The sequence below is a fragment of the Gossypium hirsutum genome, chromosome D07 (genome assembly GCF_007990345.1).
Source record: "Gossypium hirsutum isolate 1008001.06 chromosome D07, Gossypium_hirsutum_v2.1, whole genome shotgun sequence".
In the NCBI taxonomy this organism is placed as follows: Eukaryota; Viridiplantae; Streptophyta; class Magnoliopsida; order Malvales; family Malvaceae; genus Gossypium; species Gossypium hirsutum.
In genome coordinates this window covers 26,705,167-26,721,103 of record NC_053443.1, presented here as the reverse complement: position 1 = coordinate 26,721,103, position 15,937 = coordinate 26,705,167, and the positions used below count along the sequence as shown (strand labels likewise).

General features: G+C 35.0%; 1 protein-coding gene across 3 annotated transcripts; it reads left to right on the top strand.

Moving 5' to 3' along the window:
• Window positions 1-756: 756 nt before the first annotated feature.
• On the top strand, window positions 757-3,389 carry LOC107954595 (squamosa promoter-binding-like protein 8). Of its 3 annotated transcripts, none has more exons than XM_016890195.2 (4): window positions 757-1,184; window positions 1,476-2,245; window positions 2,715-2,886; window positions 3,025-3,389. In XM_016890195.2, the coding sequence occupies exons 2-4, from the start codon at window positions 1,581-1,583 to the stop codon at window positions 3,064-3,066; spliced, it is 879 nt and encodes a 292-aa protein (XP_016745684.1). In that variant the 5' UTR covers window positions 757-1,184; window positions 1,476-1,580; the 3' UTR covers window positions 3,067-3,389. The 3 variants fall into 3 exon arrangements, with proteins under 3 accessions (XP_016745684.1, XP_016745683.1, XP_040952839.1); XM_016890194.2 differs by having other exon boundaries at window positions 757-1,189; XM_041096905.1 differs by having other exon boundaries at window positions 757-1,189; window positions 2,715-2,890; window positions 3,025-3,176.
• Window positions 3,390-15,937: the final 12,548 nt, after the last annotated feature.

Here is a 15,937-nt window from a genome sequence, read left to right as displayed (position 1 = left end):
ATTTACTTTTAAGAAAAATAATAGATAGATTTTGCATCGGGGGTAAGAAAGGAATCAAAATCGAGGCTTTTTCTATCATATTATTAATTGGTATTTAAAAATAATTATAATTTAATTTATAATTATTAATTATAATTTTATTTATAAATAAATAGAGATAATTTACTTTTAAGAAAAATAATAGTTAGATTTTGCATTGGGGGTAAGAAAGGAATCAAAATCGAGGCTTAAAATGGAAAAGAAACTTGTCGGAATCTGGGTTGTTGACGAAAATTGGATTTGGATGAGTTCTTTAAATTTCGTCATCGAGTTTCTTAGGTGAAAAAAAAAGAAGTAATATGTTTATAATCTTTTTTTTTAAGTTCAAGGGAATGATATTTAACTTATTTTGAATTTTTTAAATTAAAAATTATCACATGTCACAAAATAATTGATTAAGAGATATTTTTTAAGATAGAAATACTTTGATAATGGGACATAGTTTAGATACCGTTTTGGGTAATGGTTGTGATGTGAACTTACAAAAATAGATATAGTTAGCTACCAATTTATTTATGATTCAAATTTGAAACAGTGGTTTTCATCTCCAATCACAGTACATGAATATCCTAATGTTTGGTTTGGCATGAACAGAAATTGCTTTGGTATGCAAACACACCATTTCACCTCTTTTCTTTATTGCCAACCAATTAAAACAAACATATAGTGATTTAACTGGTAATGTTAATTCCCAGCAATAGAGGAGGAAGGTGAAGTGGGACCATGGCACCGCGTGGCGTAAGCCTCACAACCCAACCATTTTAAATAATTGCAACTGGGGCGAGATATTGGCCCAAACATTGTGGGAAGGGAACCCAACCTTCCTCTCTCCGTTTTCTTACTGTGATTTTGGCCCCCACTCATATGTAACCATCATGTGGGTGTTACTGTAATTTCACTCTCTCACCTACACTGTGTGAAGTTGGAGTTGGCTTTCACAACGACAGAGACTAGAGAGAGAAAGAGGGGGGGTGTTTTGTATTTTAAGGCGTCAAAAATGTGCGACCTTGCCTTTAATCAACAAATATTCCAGAGGGTCCTTAAATGAAGCTTCCTCCCGTAAGTGTAGGGAATTTTACGAGTTGAACCAACTCCCTCCCTGGGAATCCCAAATCCCCCACTGCTTCTTCTATGTGTTTAAGCTTGTAAGGTCAGCTTCTTTTTTCTTTATCATATTTTAATTGCTTTGTTTTTTCTGTGGAGCTAAAGAAACAACCTTCAACACCGACATGTCCTCTCCCTTCAACTGTTCATTCTCTAATGCCCCTCTCTTAAAAGATAGCCATTAAAACTTCAACACTACTTACTTATCCTCCCCCTCCCCTCTTGATTTATTTCTTGCAAAAGCTGACAATTTTACCATCCCTTTCCTTCTCTCTCTCTTTCTCTCTCTCTCTATCCCTTTAATACTTTGTTGTTGTTGTTGTTGTTGACAGATCATCAATGGTAAGCAATCATACAGACAAGAAAAACGACACCGTAGCCTCGCCGGAAACAAGGGGGAAAAGGGTTTTTCTTTGAAATTTTGCTGCTTCCACACCATGTTGGAATACGAATGGGGAAACCCCTCTTCAATCATGTTATCGGGTGAAGAGACCGCCCAAGAACCCGACCCCAATCGTCAGCTTTTCCATCACTATGCCACCACCACCACCACCACCACCACCCACCACCAACCTTACAACGAAACCCTCCTTTCTCATCACAACCCCACTGTTTTTTCTCACCAAAACCTCTTCCATAACCCTAACCAAGCTCAACCCCCACAACACCCTGCTACTCTTCATTCCTTGTACGACCCGCACTCCTACTCTGCCACCTCCGCTTACTCCACTACCCACGCTTCCTTGCTCTCACTGGACCCAGTTTCTGCCGTCGGAGGGAGCGGAGGCGGTTACTTTCTCGTTCCCAAGACGGAGGAAGTTTCTAGACCTGTTGACTTTACTGCCAGGATTGGTCTCAACTTAGGTGGGCGTACGTATTTTTCCTCCGCCGAGGATGACTTTGTAAACCGGCTTTATCGCAGGTCTAGACCCGGAGATCTCAGCTCAACCAATTCCCCCAGGTGCCAAGCCGAGGGTTGCAATGCCGATCTTACCCAGGCTAAGCACTACCATCGCCGCCATAAAGTCTGCGAGTTCCATTCCAAAGCTTCCACCGTCATCGCGGCTGGGTTGACTCAACGATTCTGCCAGCAGTGTAGCAGGTTGAAGAGTTTTAAACTTAAATTAAAAACAAAAAAAAGAAGAAGAAAGAAAACATTTCCCATTTTGCAGTAAGAAATCGTATTAGAGTGTTGGTAAGTAAGCAAGGTCTCTGAAAGAGAGGAGTGAGGATAGTGATGTGTTGGAAATGACGGGCGTGCCCCTGTAGCTGTCTGTGATGGCCAATGATTGCCCACTCGTTACGTGGGGGGGGGTGATCCCGAGGGCATTTGTGTCCGTGAAAGCTCTCTGTTCCTTCCGTTTTACGTACTTATAGTAGGGTGTTAGTATTAACTGAAACATACATTTAATTAGCAGTCAATTACCGAAACACCCTCCACATGCATTCATATTTTCACTCTCTCCGCAATACGTTATATTGCATTGTGTTACTGTGAATATGGATGGCGCTTATTTAAATAGTAGCATTGTTGTGGACTGCTATTGCTTATACTTAAAACATTTGGGCAGATTCCATCTTCTGTCAGAATTCGACAATGGGAAGCGTAGCTGTCGAAAGAGACTGGCCGACCACAATCGTCGCAGGCGAAAATCTCAACAGCAGCAACCCAATACCACTCAAGAAAACCAGAAGCACCTCCCACTTGAAAGTGGTGGCAATCCCTCCTCTGATAATCCCCAAGTAAGTCTTTTTCACAATGAAAATAAAAATAATAAAAAGCTTCTCTTTGTCATATTGACCTGGAAAATAGTAGCCCATTGATTAGTTCTTAGCTTCAAAATTGATTTTTTGTTTGTTTGTTATGGGTGATTAATACAGGGTCACCGCCGGATTCTGGGGTCCAGTCATCTTCTTCAGTAACGGTGGCAGCTTCGCCGCCGCGAATTTCATTGGATTGTTTCAGGCAAAGACCTCACAATGCAGCGGTCTCTTCATCATCATCAGGCACACTTTTTTTCTCAAGTGGGTAACAGTTAACAATGGAGTAGCTAGCCAAGGAATTAGCAAGCTGAAAACGTCCCGTCTCTGCTATATTCTTATCTCTGAATTTTCAATATTGTTTAATATTCAGATGGTGTTAGCTTATACTGACATCAAGAAATTTGGACTAATTAATAGAACATCTAATATATATATTTGTTATTATTATTTAGCTGCAAATATATTTGGCAGATTTATTTTTACATTTGGGGAATGGTATTAATATCCTTTTGTCTGGTAATGGAATTTTCCCGGAAAATATACATGCCAAGAAAAAAGAAGAAAATTAACCCACATGGTACGAAATTTCTAGGAAAATTCAAAGTTGGGGACTGGGGTCTAAGGGTAAGGTGGATATGAAACGATCAAGTTGTCTCCTCCACGGAGGCCGGCCGTACCAAAGCAGAGTTCTCATTTAAGAAAGAAAGAAAAATAAATAAATATCTGAATATCATCATCATCATCATCATCATCATCATCATCATCATTACCATAGGGTTGATGTGTGGCTGAAGACTTAAGTTAAAATGAGGGGACCCATTGGGTGGACAAAGGACCGCCTTACTAGATCTCAACCTAGCAAATTTAACATTTGATTTGATGCATCCCAAACCCCATAAAGATATGAATTACCATAGCTAATGGGTCATGACTTAAAAATCTAGGATTTGTGCTCGATTCCTCAAGGTCTTTTTTAGTGTCCGTACAGGAATATTATTGTGATGTAAGTAGGCAATGAAAGCATGTTGGTCATTTTGATTATTATTTTGCTTGAAATATAGAAGTGGGTTGAAACTGACGCGACATTCCAGTTGGCACTTTGTGTCCAAATGATGATTACGAAAGTGAAGATGTTTGTTTTTATTCTTACGACGGTGCGCATGTTAATGTGGGAAGTCATTTGCCTTGCCTTTACCCTTTACCCTTTACCCTTGTTTATATCATTCCCAACCCTCCTTGCAACTTCCACGAAATTCATAGCGGGGTCCTCCTTCCCACTTTTTTCTCATTTTTGGTTCCCATTCATTTCAACATCTACTTCAACTCTAGTACTCTTCAACGTTCGTTTAGATCACCATTTACAACTTAATTTGAATTATAATAACCATTAAGCTATAAGCAAATGTTATGAAATAAAAAAATAATTTTTTTATTACAAATTAAAAGAAAGATGTCATTATTAAAGCTATTGGATCCCTAAATTTTAATGGCACTAATGAAAGAATTTGAGTGGTAGTCCACATGTATTTAATTACTAATCTAGATAATTATTTAAACAAATTATTTACTAATATATTTAAGTCTGTGATTAAGTTTGTGCCACAGGTCAATCAGTCACCAACTTGATTAAAGAAATTATGAAAATACCCTTACATGTATAATATATTATATTATTATGAGGATATTTTTGCCCTTTTATAATTTTAATAAAACCAGTAAAATATTTGCATATGGTGAGATTTGAACTTATGCCACCAACATTTATGAAATATTTTCTTTATAAACTCAATACTATCTTGAGAAAAATAATAGTACCATGATAAATAATTAGAGTGCATTTAATATTCTTAATATGTTGTATTTACTTATTCAAATTTCCTTTTACACACAATTTAAACTATTTTTATTTTAATTTCATACATACTACACATGTATTATTATTATTTTCAAGTCTTACATTTTATTATTTATTGTATATTATTTTTACATGTATAACTGTGATTTAAATACATAATTTTCATATACATATGCATATAATAGAAATTCTAGTAATATATAAACTCATTATATATTTTAGTCGTTTAGTTTCTTCAACCATTTAAATTGAAGTAGAAAAGGCTGTATTAAATGTTTAGGGAGGATAAAGCTAGCTAATGTTTATTTTTTCACTTTAGTTTTAAATTTTTAGATACTTTTTGTTCTCAACTTTTAAATTTTAATAATTATTTGGGCAATTAAGAATTTAACAACACAATGTAGTTATTCGCATGGTAGTCCACATGTAATTCATAAAAAAAATAAAAAAAAGTGATAAATTTTTTAAAAATAAATTATCCATGTCAACTATAAAGTACACATGAACTACCACACAGGCTACAACATCAACACCATTAAAATTTTAACCGTTCAGTAAACCTTTTCGTAAAAAAAAGAAAGAAATTTGACTAAATTTTAAAGGTTGAAGGTCAAAATGGTCTACAAAAAATTAGGACCAAAGTGACAAAAGAGGCAAACTGTAACACCTAATATCCAATCCAATCACCGAGTCCGAGTAATAGGATGTGTAACACCCCTTAGACCATCAGAAAAATATGGTGTGTAACATTCAGTAAGATAGATTGCCCAATGGACTGGGGCGGTACTGGCGGATTCAAACTTTCTGACTTAACTTAAATTTTTAGAAAAATAGTTATGAAGATTTCCCTTTTAGTTAAAAACCTTTATTTTTCTTTCATTTTGTAACACATTTTTAAATAAAATAATAGGAATTGTAAAAGGAAAATCTATTATCCATCCACTGCCTAGCTATGGTGTAACACCTCTAACCCTTTTTCGTTGCCGGACTAGGGTTAAGAAGTGTTATTGTACAAATCAGAACAAATAACTTCAAATCAGATTAATAATGCTATTTAATATTAATTATTTAAATCTCATATAAATCCAACAAACATACACATTTGGGCCTTATTAGATTGAACTTTCGAGGCCCTAAAAATAGTTCGGGATCAAAACGAGACCAATTTGAAACAATTCAAAAAATCTGAGGAAAAGTTAAAAATTTAGAAAACAGGGGTCATACGGCCGTGTGGCCAGATCGTATGACATAGCCTAGATCGTGTAGTGTTCGAACAATGAGACACACGACCATGTCCTAGCCTGTGTCTTAAACTGTGTAACTCACTGACTTACATCACACGGCTGTGTGTCAGGCCATGTAACTCTTTGACTTAATACACACGATCGTGTCACAGGACATGTACCAGATCGTGTGACTCACTGATTTGATACACACGACCGTGTGGCAGCCCGTATGCACTAGAATAAACCTTAAAACTCAAGTTTACCATTTTATGATTTCTTGGACACTAAGCAATCTATTTACCAGCCATTATACCTATTCAAAATGCCATTAAACATGCTCAAATCATGCTAAACCAACCATCTTAAGTGTCTAACCAATGTACCCTCAATGGTACCACAAGTATACACACATATACAACAATATAAATCATCAACCATTCAAACATACAATCTTATCAATTTTTAAGCTAAATACCTAACCTTATAACTTGCTAAGTTAAGATCAAACATGTACCATATTTATTACTAGCTATACTTACCAAAAAATTAACCACAACTTCACAAAATGAACTATATTCACCACCAAACCTAGCAATCGTGTAACTACCATCACATTACAAGACAACATCAATCAAAAGATGAACTAGTTACATGCTTTATATATATATACACATATCAAACGAGGTCATTGACATAACAACCTATTACATGTCATATAACCCAAAATAAACGTTCAAAAACTACCGAAATCGAATGAATAGTGTGCCTTGAGTGCTGATCCGGTCTTCTTTCCCAACCAAAAGATATCTACAAGAAATGCAAATCACACAAGTAAGCTTATTGAAGCTTAGTAAGTTTGACGAACAGAAATAATGAATCTTACCGAAATAAACTTAATCAATACATAATACAGAAATTTCATAAATCATAGTCTTGCCATTCACAACCAAATCGCAGGTGAGTCATAAACTTGTATACGAGTGAATTAATTCAATCAATTATGATATATCAATAACTATACCCGATGAACGTTATAATGGATTCAGATACACGGTTAACCAGTCAAACACACCAAATCACTTAAATGAGCTAACCAATCGAGACACACCTAAGCACCAAGTGCCAAGCCCGTAGGCTTTACATTCGCCCACGAAACACACTTGAAATACTGTAATATAACGCGATAATTCGCAACAAATGCTGAACTTCGGTATATTCAGTAAACATGAATGAATTCATAATCATCATCTCAACATCAACTAATCCCGTACAACGCGTGATATAACCTATTGGTATGCCAATCGTATCCTATCCTATGTTCATCGCCTCAAATTTTTATCATTTAACAACATTTAATACAATTTCTTTCCCAAAACAATTCACTTACCACAATTCAATACTTTCAAATCAATTAATAATTTTTAATCCACAAGTAATTAAATATTTAAATTATACTAAAATTTAACCTACGAACTTACGTAGACTGAAATGTAATAGTTTTAAAAATTCAGGTACTATTGTGTAATTTTCCCTTTTCCACGTAAGTCAACAGGGTCTTAATCTAAAATGTAAAAATTTCTCTTTATTAGCTTATAATCATATGCCAATTAAGGCTGCATTTTATACCCTCTTATATTTTGAAATTACACAATTGCCATTACCATAATTTTCTTTCAATTTTTCTTTCAATTAATTAATCTATTAAGTTACCTAACTACAATAATTGCTAAGTTTTACACCTTTTACAATTTAGTCTTTTTTCTTTAATTAGTCATCTAAATGTTAAAAATTCTTAACCAAATTTTAAATGACTCTAATGACTCCCTAAATATTCTATAAATAATATTTATAGTTGACATGACGAAAATTTGTAGTTTTGAAACCACTGTTCCATCACCACTGAAAAATGGGTTGTTACAACTTTCCCCTTTTAGGAATTCTGTCCTCAAAATTGTTACCTGGAAATAAATTTGGATACCGAAGTTTCATCAATTCCTTAGTTTCCTAGGTAGCCACTTTAGTAACATACCGATGCCACAAGAATTTTAGCAGCGGTACTCGTTTATTCTGAAGTTTTTTGACTTCCCAAGCCAAAATTTTCAGCGGTTCTTCAGAATACGTCAAATTTGGCTATAATTCAATTTCACTATGAGGAATCACATGTGAAGGATAAAATTTTTACCGTCTTAGCATTGAAACATGGAGCACATTGTGAATTTTCTCAAGTTTAAAAGGCAAAGCTAACCTGTAAGCTACAAGACTGATTCTATCAGTAATCTCATATGACTCGATAAATCTCAGACTCAGCTTTCCTGTCAAATCGTAGTACTTTCTTCCACGGAGAAACTTTTAAGAATAGTCGGTCGACAAAAGTAAATTCTATATCTTTTATTTTCAAATTTGCATACGATTTTTGATGATCAGATGTAGCTTTCAAACAATCTCGAATAATTTGAACCTTGTCTTCAGTTTCTTGAATCAAATCAATTCCCACCATTTTTGATTCGCTCAGCTCAGACCAATACAACAGTGTTTTACACTTTCTTCTGTATAAAGCTTCAAATGGTGCCATTTTAATACTAGATTGATAACTATTATTATAAGTGATTTCAGTTAACGGTAGATATTTTTCCTAGCTACCCTCAAACTTGAGTATACAACATCATACATGTATTCTAGAATCTGTATTACTCGTTCTAATTGCCCGCTAGTCTGAGGATGAAATGCAGTACTGAAATTGAGTTTAGTGCCCAAAGCTTCATGAAGTTTACCCCAAAATCTCGATGTAATAAATAATAGATGTCGAAACTCCGTGTAATCTTACAATCTCAGACATATATAATTCTGCTAGCCTCTCAAGTGAGTAATCTATTCTGATTGGAATAAAGTGTGCCGATTTAGTCAATCTGTCAACAATCACCTAGATCAAATTTTTATTTTTTAGAGTTACAGGCAAACCAGATACGAAATCCATCGTGGCTTACTCCCATTTCCACTCAGGAATCATTGTGACAGCCCAAAATTGACCCTAGTCGGGAAGTGGTTTCGGGACCACTAAACCGAGTCATAAAAATAATTAACCGTCATAATTGATGCTCATTATATGTACATGTGCATGTGTGAAAATTTCGTGTTTGAATTTTGTTAATTGTAAGTGAATTTTATCAAATAGGACTTATGTGAGAAAATTTTGAAATGTGCTAGGCAAATGCAAAGTGGCCTATTAATGCATATTGTGAAAATGATGGGTTTGCATGTCAATTTACCCAAATTAAGGCATAGTGGCCGGCCATGCTATGAGTGGAAACATGTCACAAACATGTTATGTTAGTGAGGTATGTTAGGAAAAATAAAATAAGGAGTATGGGTAATAAAGAAATGGAAACAAAAAAAAAATGTGTGGTTGTTTCCCCCCATTGCCGTGAGTTAAAGAAAAGAAAAGAAAAATTTTGTTCATCCTTTTTCATCTTCTTTTGGCCGAAAATTCTAAGGAAGGAGGAAGGAGTTCTTGCTTCATGTTTGGTTTGGAAGAGGATTAGGAGGAGGTTTGGCCATACTTGTATCTAGATCAAGGTATGTTTGAGGTTGTGCCATGAGATTCATGCATGTTTTTAATTGCTAGCTTGAGTTCTAATTAGCCCATGGTTCAAATCTTTGCTATGTCATGGGGATGATATTCGGCCTAGGTGGATTTTGTGTTAATGCCATTGCATGCTAAATATGAAGCTTGTTAATGATGTGTGTGATGGTGGATTGATGATTCTTGAATCTTCTTTTTAGCATTTTTGAGTGAGCACATATGTGCATTGGTTGCTAGATGGAGAAGAATCGGCTAGCAAGTTGTGTGCTAAGGCCGAATATAATTTTTGTATATTAATGAGTAATGCATGTGTTAAATTGATGGAAAGGGAGAGGATGCTTTACTAGTGTATATATGTGTGTATTAGCCAAGTTTTGAACTTGAAACAAAATGGTGTTTAGTCAATACAAGTAACCATACTTGTAGAATGTATTAAGTGTTGCAATCGGCCCCAACATAGACATGTATGTTCGGCCACATGAATAAGTACATAAGCTATGTGTATGTTCGGCCATAGGTAGCCTATTGATGGCTTTAGCTTGACTTAGAAAATTCGTCTAAGGGGAAATATTAGCTAGTATGTTGAATTCGATTCGTGATTTCGTACACATGTGACTCTAATGTCTAATGTATATATGGGCTAAGTACATTGAGCTTCTCTTTTGATGTTCGAATGAATTGTATTAAATTGCTTGATGTGATTAAAAATGCGTATGACCATTGTGTATTTGAGCTAAAAGGGTGGCCATATGACCTATCAAACTCCTTGTCATATTCGGCCATAAGCTAGCAAAATGAGACTTTAATGAGTTAAATTTGTTTGAATTAGCTCAAGAGCTTAGAGGACCCCAGTTGGATAAGGGAAAGGAAAAAGTGGTCGAGTAGCCATCGGAATCGTTCGACAACATCCGAGGTAAGTTCTTGAGTAAAAGAGCTTAAATTATGATTTGATTAGATCATGTTTTAAGCAAATCAAAATCATGCTCCTTGTGTGTGGCTATTGAGCCGAAATTGCAAGAATGATAAGTGTCTTGTGTTTGAGTTTTGCTAACAAAAACGAAATACGAATGTGCCATGATTTATTGTTAAATGTGCATGGTTATTTGAATGATGTCCGGGCTAAGTCCCGAAGGCTTTGTGCTAAGTGACCATATCCGGACTAAGATCCGAAGGCATTTGTGCGAGTTACTAAATCCGGGTTAAGTCCCGAAGGCATTTGTGCGAGTTACTAAATCCGGGTTAAGTCCCGAAGGCATTTGTGCGAGTTACTAAATCCGGGTTAAGTCCCGAAGGCATTTGTGCGAGTTACTATAACCGGGCTATGTCCCCGAAGGCATTTGAACGAGTAGCTATATCCAGTTAAATTCCGAAGGTACGTGATTTGGGAATGAATGATCTTGCTGTAAAAATTTCAGTTAATACACTTGAAACATCCCAACATTGAGGTATGTTTCGTATGTGCTTTGAATTAGTTGAGCCCTTACAAATAAGTATTCGCTCAGTTGATAAATGAGCTACCGGCCTTTGGCTAAGTTGATCTTTGTGTATGAATAAAAGGGTTGGTAATGTGAAGTAAGTATGATATTGAAAAATTGTGCATATGAAATTATCCGTTTAGCTACATGAATGCTATACTTTTGTTGTGCTGGAATCCCTTGCTCAAAACTTACTAAGCATAAATTGCTTACTCTGTCTCCTTGATTCTCTATTTTATAGATTTTGGTTCTCCAGCTATCGGACTCGGGATTTTGAAGTCGAAGTCGCCCACACTATCAAAGCCCCCGCCTTTTGGTACAATTTTGGTTGAACTTCGAAATGGCATGTATAGGACTACCCTTTTTGTTGGGGGTCATGGACCCTTTGGACTTGTATAATTTTGGATAGCCATGCGAAAATGGCTTATATATGTAGAGTATAATGTTATAATCATTTGGTATGGATATGGTTATTGAGAGGTGTGGATATGCTTAACAAGGATTGGCCATGGGAATGGTTAATCACTATCATAATTTGTGCTATTTATGCTAAAAGGGTTAGTTGAATCATGGAAACTATGAAATAGGTAAAGTCTACCTTAAAGGCAGATACTGACAGCAGTAGTGATGTAGATTTGGAAAATCACTAAAAATAGTAGGAAGGGAATTAAATAGTGAATAAATTATGTAAACGAACCTTGATGAATCTATTTTCATAGGAAAGTAACGAAACGATCATATGGACAGTATGTTAAGAGATATTCAGGTTCTCGTAAGACAGGGCCAGAACGGTTTCTGGATTCCCTGTTTCGACTTTGGAAATTCATTATAAATTAACCAGAGATAATTAGGAGTCATGCCATATATTTATAAATTCCTCTTTGAGTCTAGTTTCTATAGAAACAAATGACATCAGTATTGAAGCCCTGTACAGGGAGATATCCAAGTCGTAATGCGCAAAGGTTAGTGTAGTCGATCCCTGTAACATGGGAGAATTTAACTAATAAACTGTACTAATTGGCCCAACCAAAAATTCTAGAAAAAATTATGTAGATGGGAATATGAGTCTAGTTTCAGGGAAAATTTACGGAACTGGATTCCGAGTTTCTGAACTCAAGATATGATTTTTAAAGCAACTAGTACGCAGATTGGCAGTGTCTGGGAAATTTGTTTATAAGTGGTTAAAGTCTGTTAACACCTCGTGTTCGACTCCGGTGACGGTCTCGGGTTCGGGGTGTTACAATCATAATAGGCTGTAATAATCTTAACGGTACCTGATGCTCAGCTTTTACCTGCTGACAGATCAAATATTTTGCTACGAACTCACTAATCTAACATTTCATACCTAGCCACCAGTACATCTGTTTCATATCGTAATACATTTTCGTACTACCAGGATGAATGGAATATGCACTACTGTAAGCCTCTGATAGATTATTATGTTTTAAATCTAGATTATTTGGAACACAAATTCTACCACGGTAATAAAATGTATGAGCAATACCAATACTGTGTTTAGTAGCCAAATTACCCTGAACCAAATTTCATTTCATAAACAACTTCGGATTATCACTTTGTAACTCTCGAATTCGTTGAAGAACAGTGGTTTAGTCTTTAACTCTGCCAGTATAGAACCATCGTCATTTAGAGCCAAATGAACATTCAACGCTTTTAGTGCAAATAATGATTTTTGACTAAGCGTATCTGTAACCACATTAGCCTTTTTCGGATGATAATCAATAACCAGATCATAATATTTCAGTAGCTCTAACTAACGTAGTTGTCTAGATTTTGTTCCTTCTGTGTTATTAAATACTTTAAACTTTTGTGATTAATATATACATAACATTTCTCATTGTATAAATAATGCCTCAATATCTTCAAAATGAAGACAATCGCAGCTAATTCGAGATCGTGAGTCGGATAAATTCTTTCATGTGACTTTAACTGTCAAGAAGCATAAACTACTACTTTCCCTGACTGCATCAACACGCAACCCAAACCATTGAGAGACGCATCACTGTAAACAACATATTCTATCCCAGATTTAGGCTGAGTCAATATTGGAGCTTCTATTAACATGTTTTTTAGCTGATCAAAACTCTGTTGACGCTTATCAGACCAAACAAATTCGACACTTTTCTGTAGTAACCTGGTCATAGGTAAAGCAATAATTGAGAAGTTTTTAACAAAACGATAGTAGTAACCTGCTAAACCCAAAATACTTCGCACTTTTGAAACATTTTTCGGAGTTTTCCAACTCAATACAGTAAAAAATTTACTCGGATGGACTCGAATCCCGTCAACTGATACGATATGACCTAAAAATCTAACCTCTCGAAGCTAGAATTCACATTTACTGAACTTTGCATACAACTATTTTTCTCGCAAAGTCTGTAACACGATTCTCAGGTGTTGAGCATGTTCAGGTTTTATTTTAGAATAGATCAATATATCATCAATAAACACAATCACAAATCTATCCAAATGAGGTTGAAAAACCTGATTCATTAAATCCATAAAAGCAATAGGAGCATTTGATAATCCAAATGGCATTACCAGAAATTTGTAGTGGTCGTAATGAGCTTGAAAAGTAGTCTTTGGCACATCACGATCTTTAACTCGAAACTGATAATACCCGGATCTGAGATCTATCTTCGAAAATATTGTGGCACCTTTTAATTAATCAAAAAAATCATCGATACATGGTCAGGGATACTTATTCTTTATTGTAACTTTATTAAACTGTCTATAGTCAATACACAACCTTAAGCAGCCGTCTTTCTTAGTGCACCTAGGAAGATACGCTTGGTTGAATAAACCCTCCGTTTAACAATTTTTGCAACTGAGCTTTCAACTATTTTAACTTAGTTGGTGCCATACGATATAGTGATATCGATACCAGTGCAGTTCCAGAAACCAGATCAATAACAAACTCAACCTCACGCTCAGGTGGCAAACCCGGTAACTCTTCAGGAAATACATCAGTAAACTTATTAACAACTGGTAGCTGATCTAACTTCAATTCTGAATCTAGGGTATCAAGTATATATTTTAGAAATGCCTCACTACCTTTACGTATCAATCTCTGTGCGAAAATAGCTGAAATGATTCTAGTGATACTGTTCAGTCGGTCAGATTCAACTGAAATCATTTTTCCTATCTGACATTTCAAATCAATTCGTTTCTGTCTACAATTTTACCACGGCATCATGTAGTGATCACCAATTATTACCCAAAATAATATCAAATTCCCAAAAGGGTAACAAAAACAAATTAGTAGAAAAATCACAGCTCTGAATTCTCAGCGGACATTTATGACATATTGAATTAACTAGTATACTATGACCCAGTGGATTAGTAAGTCTAGCATCAAACTCCGTTAACTCAATAGGTAAATTCTTATCCGTTACTAATGTCGTGCAAATATATGTATGAGTTGACCCAGGGACAATCAATGCATACACAGTAACACCAAAGAGATAAAATGTACCAGTAATAACGTCAAGTGCAGTAGCTTCCTCTCTGGCTCGGATGGTGTATGCTTGTGCAGGAGCTCTAGCTTCTGATCAGACAATTGTTTCTTTAGTGCCACTGCGATTTACTCTAGTATTATTACTTTGGCTTGGACGTCTACTCCTTTGTGGTGTCGACATTTGCTTTTCATTCTTTTCATCATTTCCATGGATTTACATAACCCATCTTACCATTTCATAAAATCATCAGTATCCATAGTTTCATATATAAACCTTTTCAATACTTTACTTACCCGTTGAACTGCACAAAATAACATCGGATACTCGAGAACATCTTTCCATATAACCATAACCTTTTCAATAATGCTCATACGAGATATGAAATGAGCCTATTCACACGAGCTGTGGGTCGGGATGTTAGCTACACGATGTTGCTCACACGAGCCATGGAGAATCCGTAACAAATACAAGACCTTAGCCATCGGTAGGACATCCAGGACTAGCACCCAAAACATGTAATCCCTAATGACATGTCATTTGTATCCTAAGCATTCTCTAGGTTCAAATGGGACTTTTATCGTCAAGTATTCAAGTATGAAATTATTACTGAATCTATTATAAATAATATAACATTGACGAATAATCAAGCAATATAATAAACTAATATGTGTAAAACTCATATGAACTTACCTCGACCACAACAATTGTATCAACAAAAGTTGAGAACTAATCCGAAACTTTCATTTTTCCTCGATTCAAGTCCGGTTGATTCTTTTCTTGATCTAAAGAATAATTTAACTTAATTAAATATTTCAATTGATTACAATTATCCAATTCAAACCTATAATCCATTATAACGATAAATTACAAAATTATCCCTAACATTTTAACTTTTTTACCATTTAGCCCCTAAATTTAAATATTATAATTTAACTAATAAAAATAAAATATCATAATACCCAAATATTCTTAAGGTTTTGTACAACCCCTAACTTTCACTAGTTCATAACATTAATAATGAATTTTGCTATTTTCACCATTAAGTCTTTAAACTCTAAATTCATAAAAAATTACTTAACAAAACATGTCTATCTAACAATTAAAATTAATAATCTATCAAACAAATTCACAAAAACTATTAACTCATTCATGGAAAAACTATAAAATTTTACAACTTTACAATTTGACCCCCGAGCTAGCTAGGTTAAGCTAAAACGATCTTAAAAACATAAAAATCATTAAAAACGGAACTCAAAAACTTACCATACAAGCCCTTGAAATTTCCAAACTTTAAAGCATGAAAATGGGATTCTTTGGCTAGGAAAATCGGTGGAGGAGGTGGAATTAAGAAGATGATACATTTTATCATTTTCTGTTATATTTAATAATTATTTATTTACCATCTTAGCCTTTAAAAA

Bases quoted from the DNA above. Each gene is read 5' to 3' on its own strand.
- LOC107954595 (XM_041096905.1), top strand. From the start codon at position 1,581: ATGTTGGAATACGAATGGGGAAACCCCTCTTCAATCATGTTATCGGGT. The intron at 2,246-2,714 runs GTTGAAGAGTTT...ACATTTGGGCAG, and splicing joins TTCTGCCAGCAGTGTAGCAG to ATTCCATCTTCTGTCAGAAT. The intron at 2,891-3,024 runs GTCTTTTTCACA...TGATTAATACAG, and splicing joins CTCTGATAATCCCCAAGTAA to GGTCACCGCCGGATTCTGGG.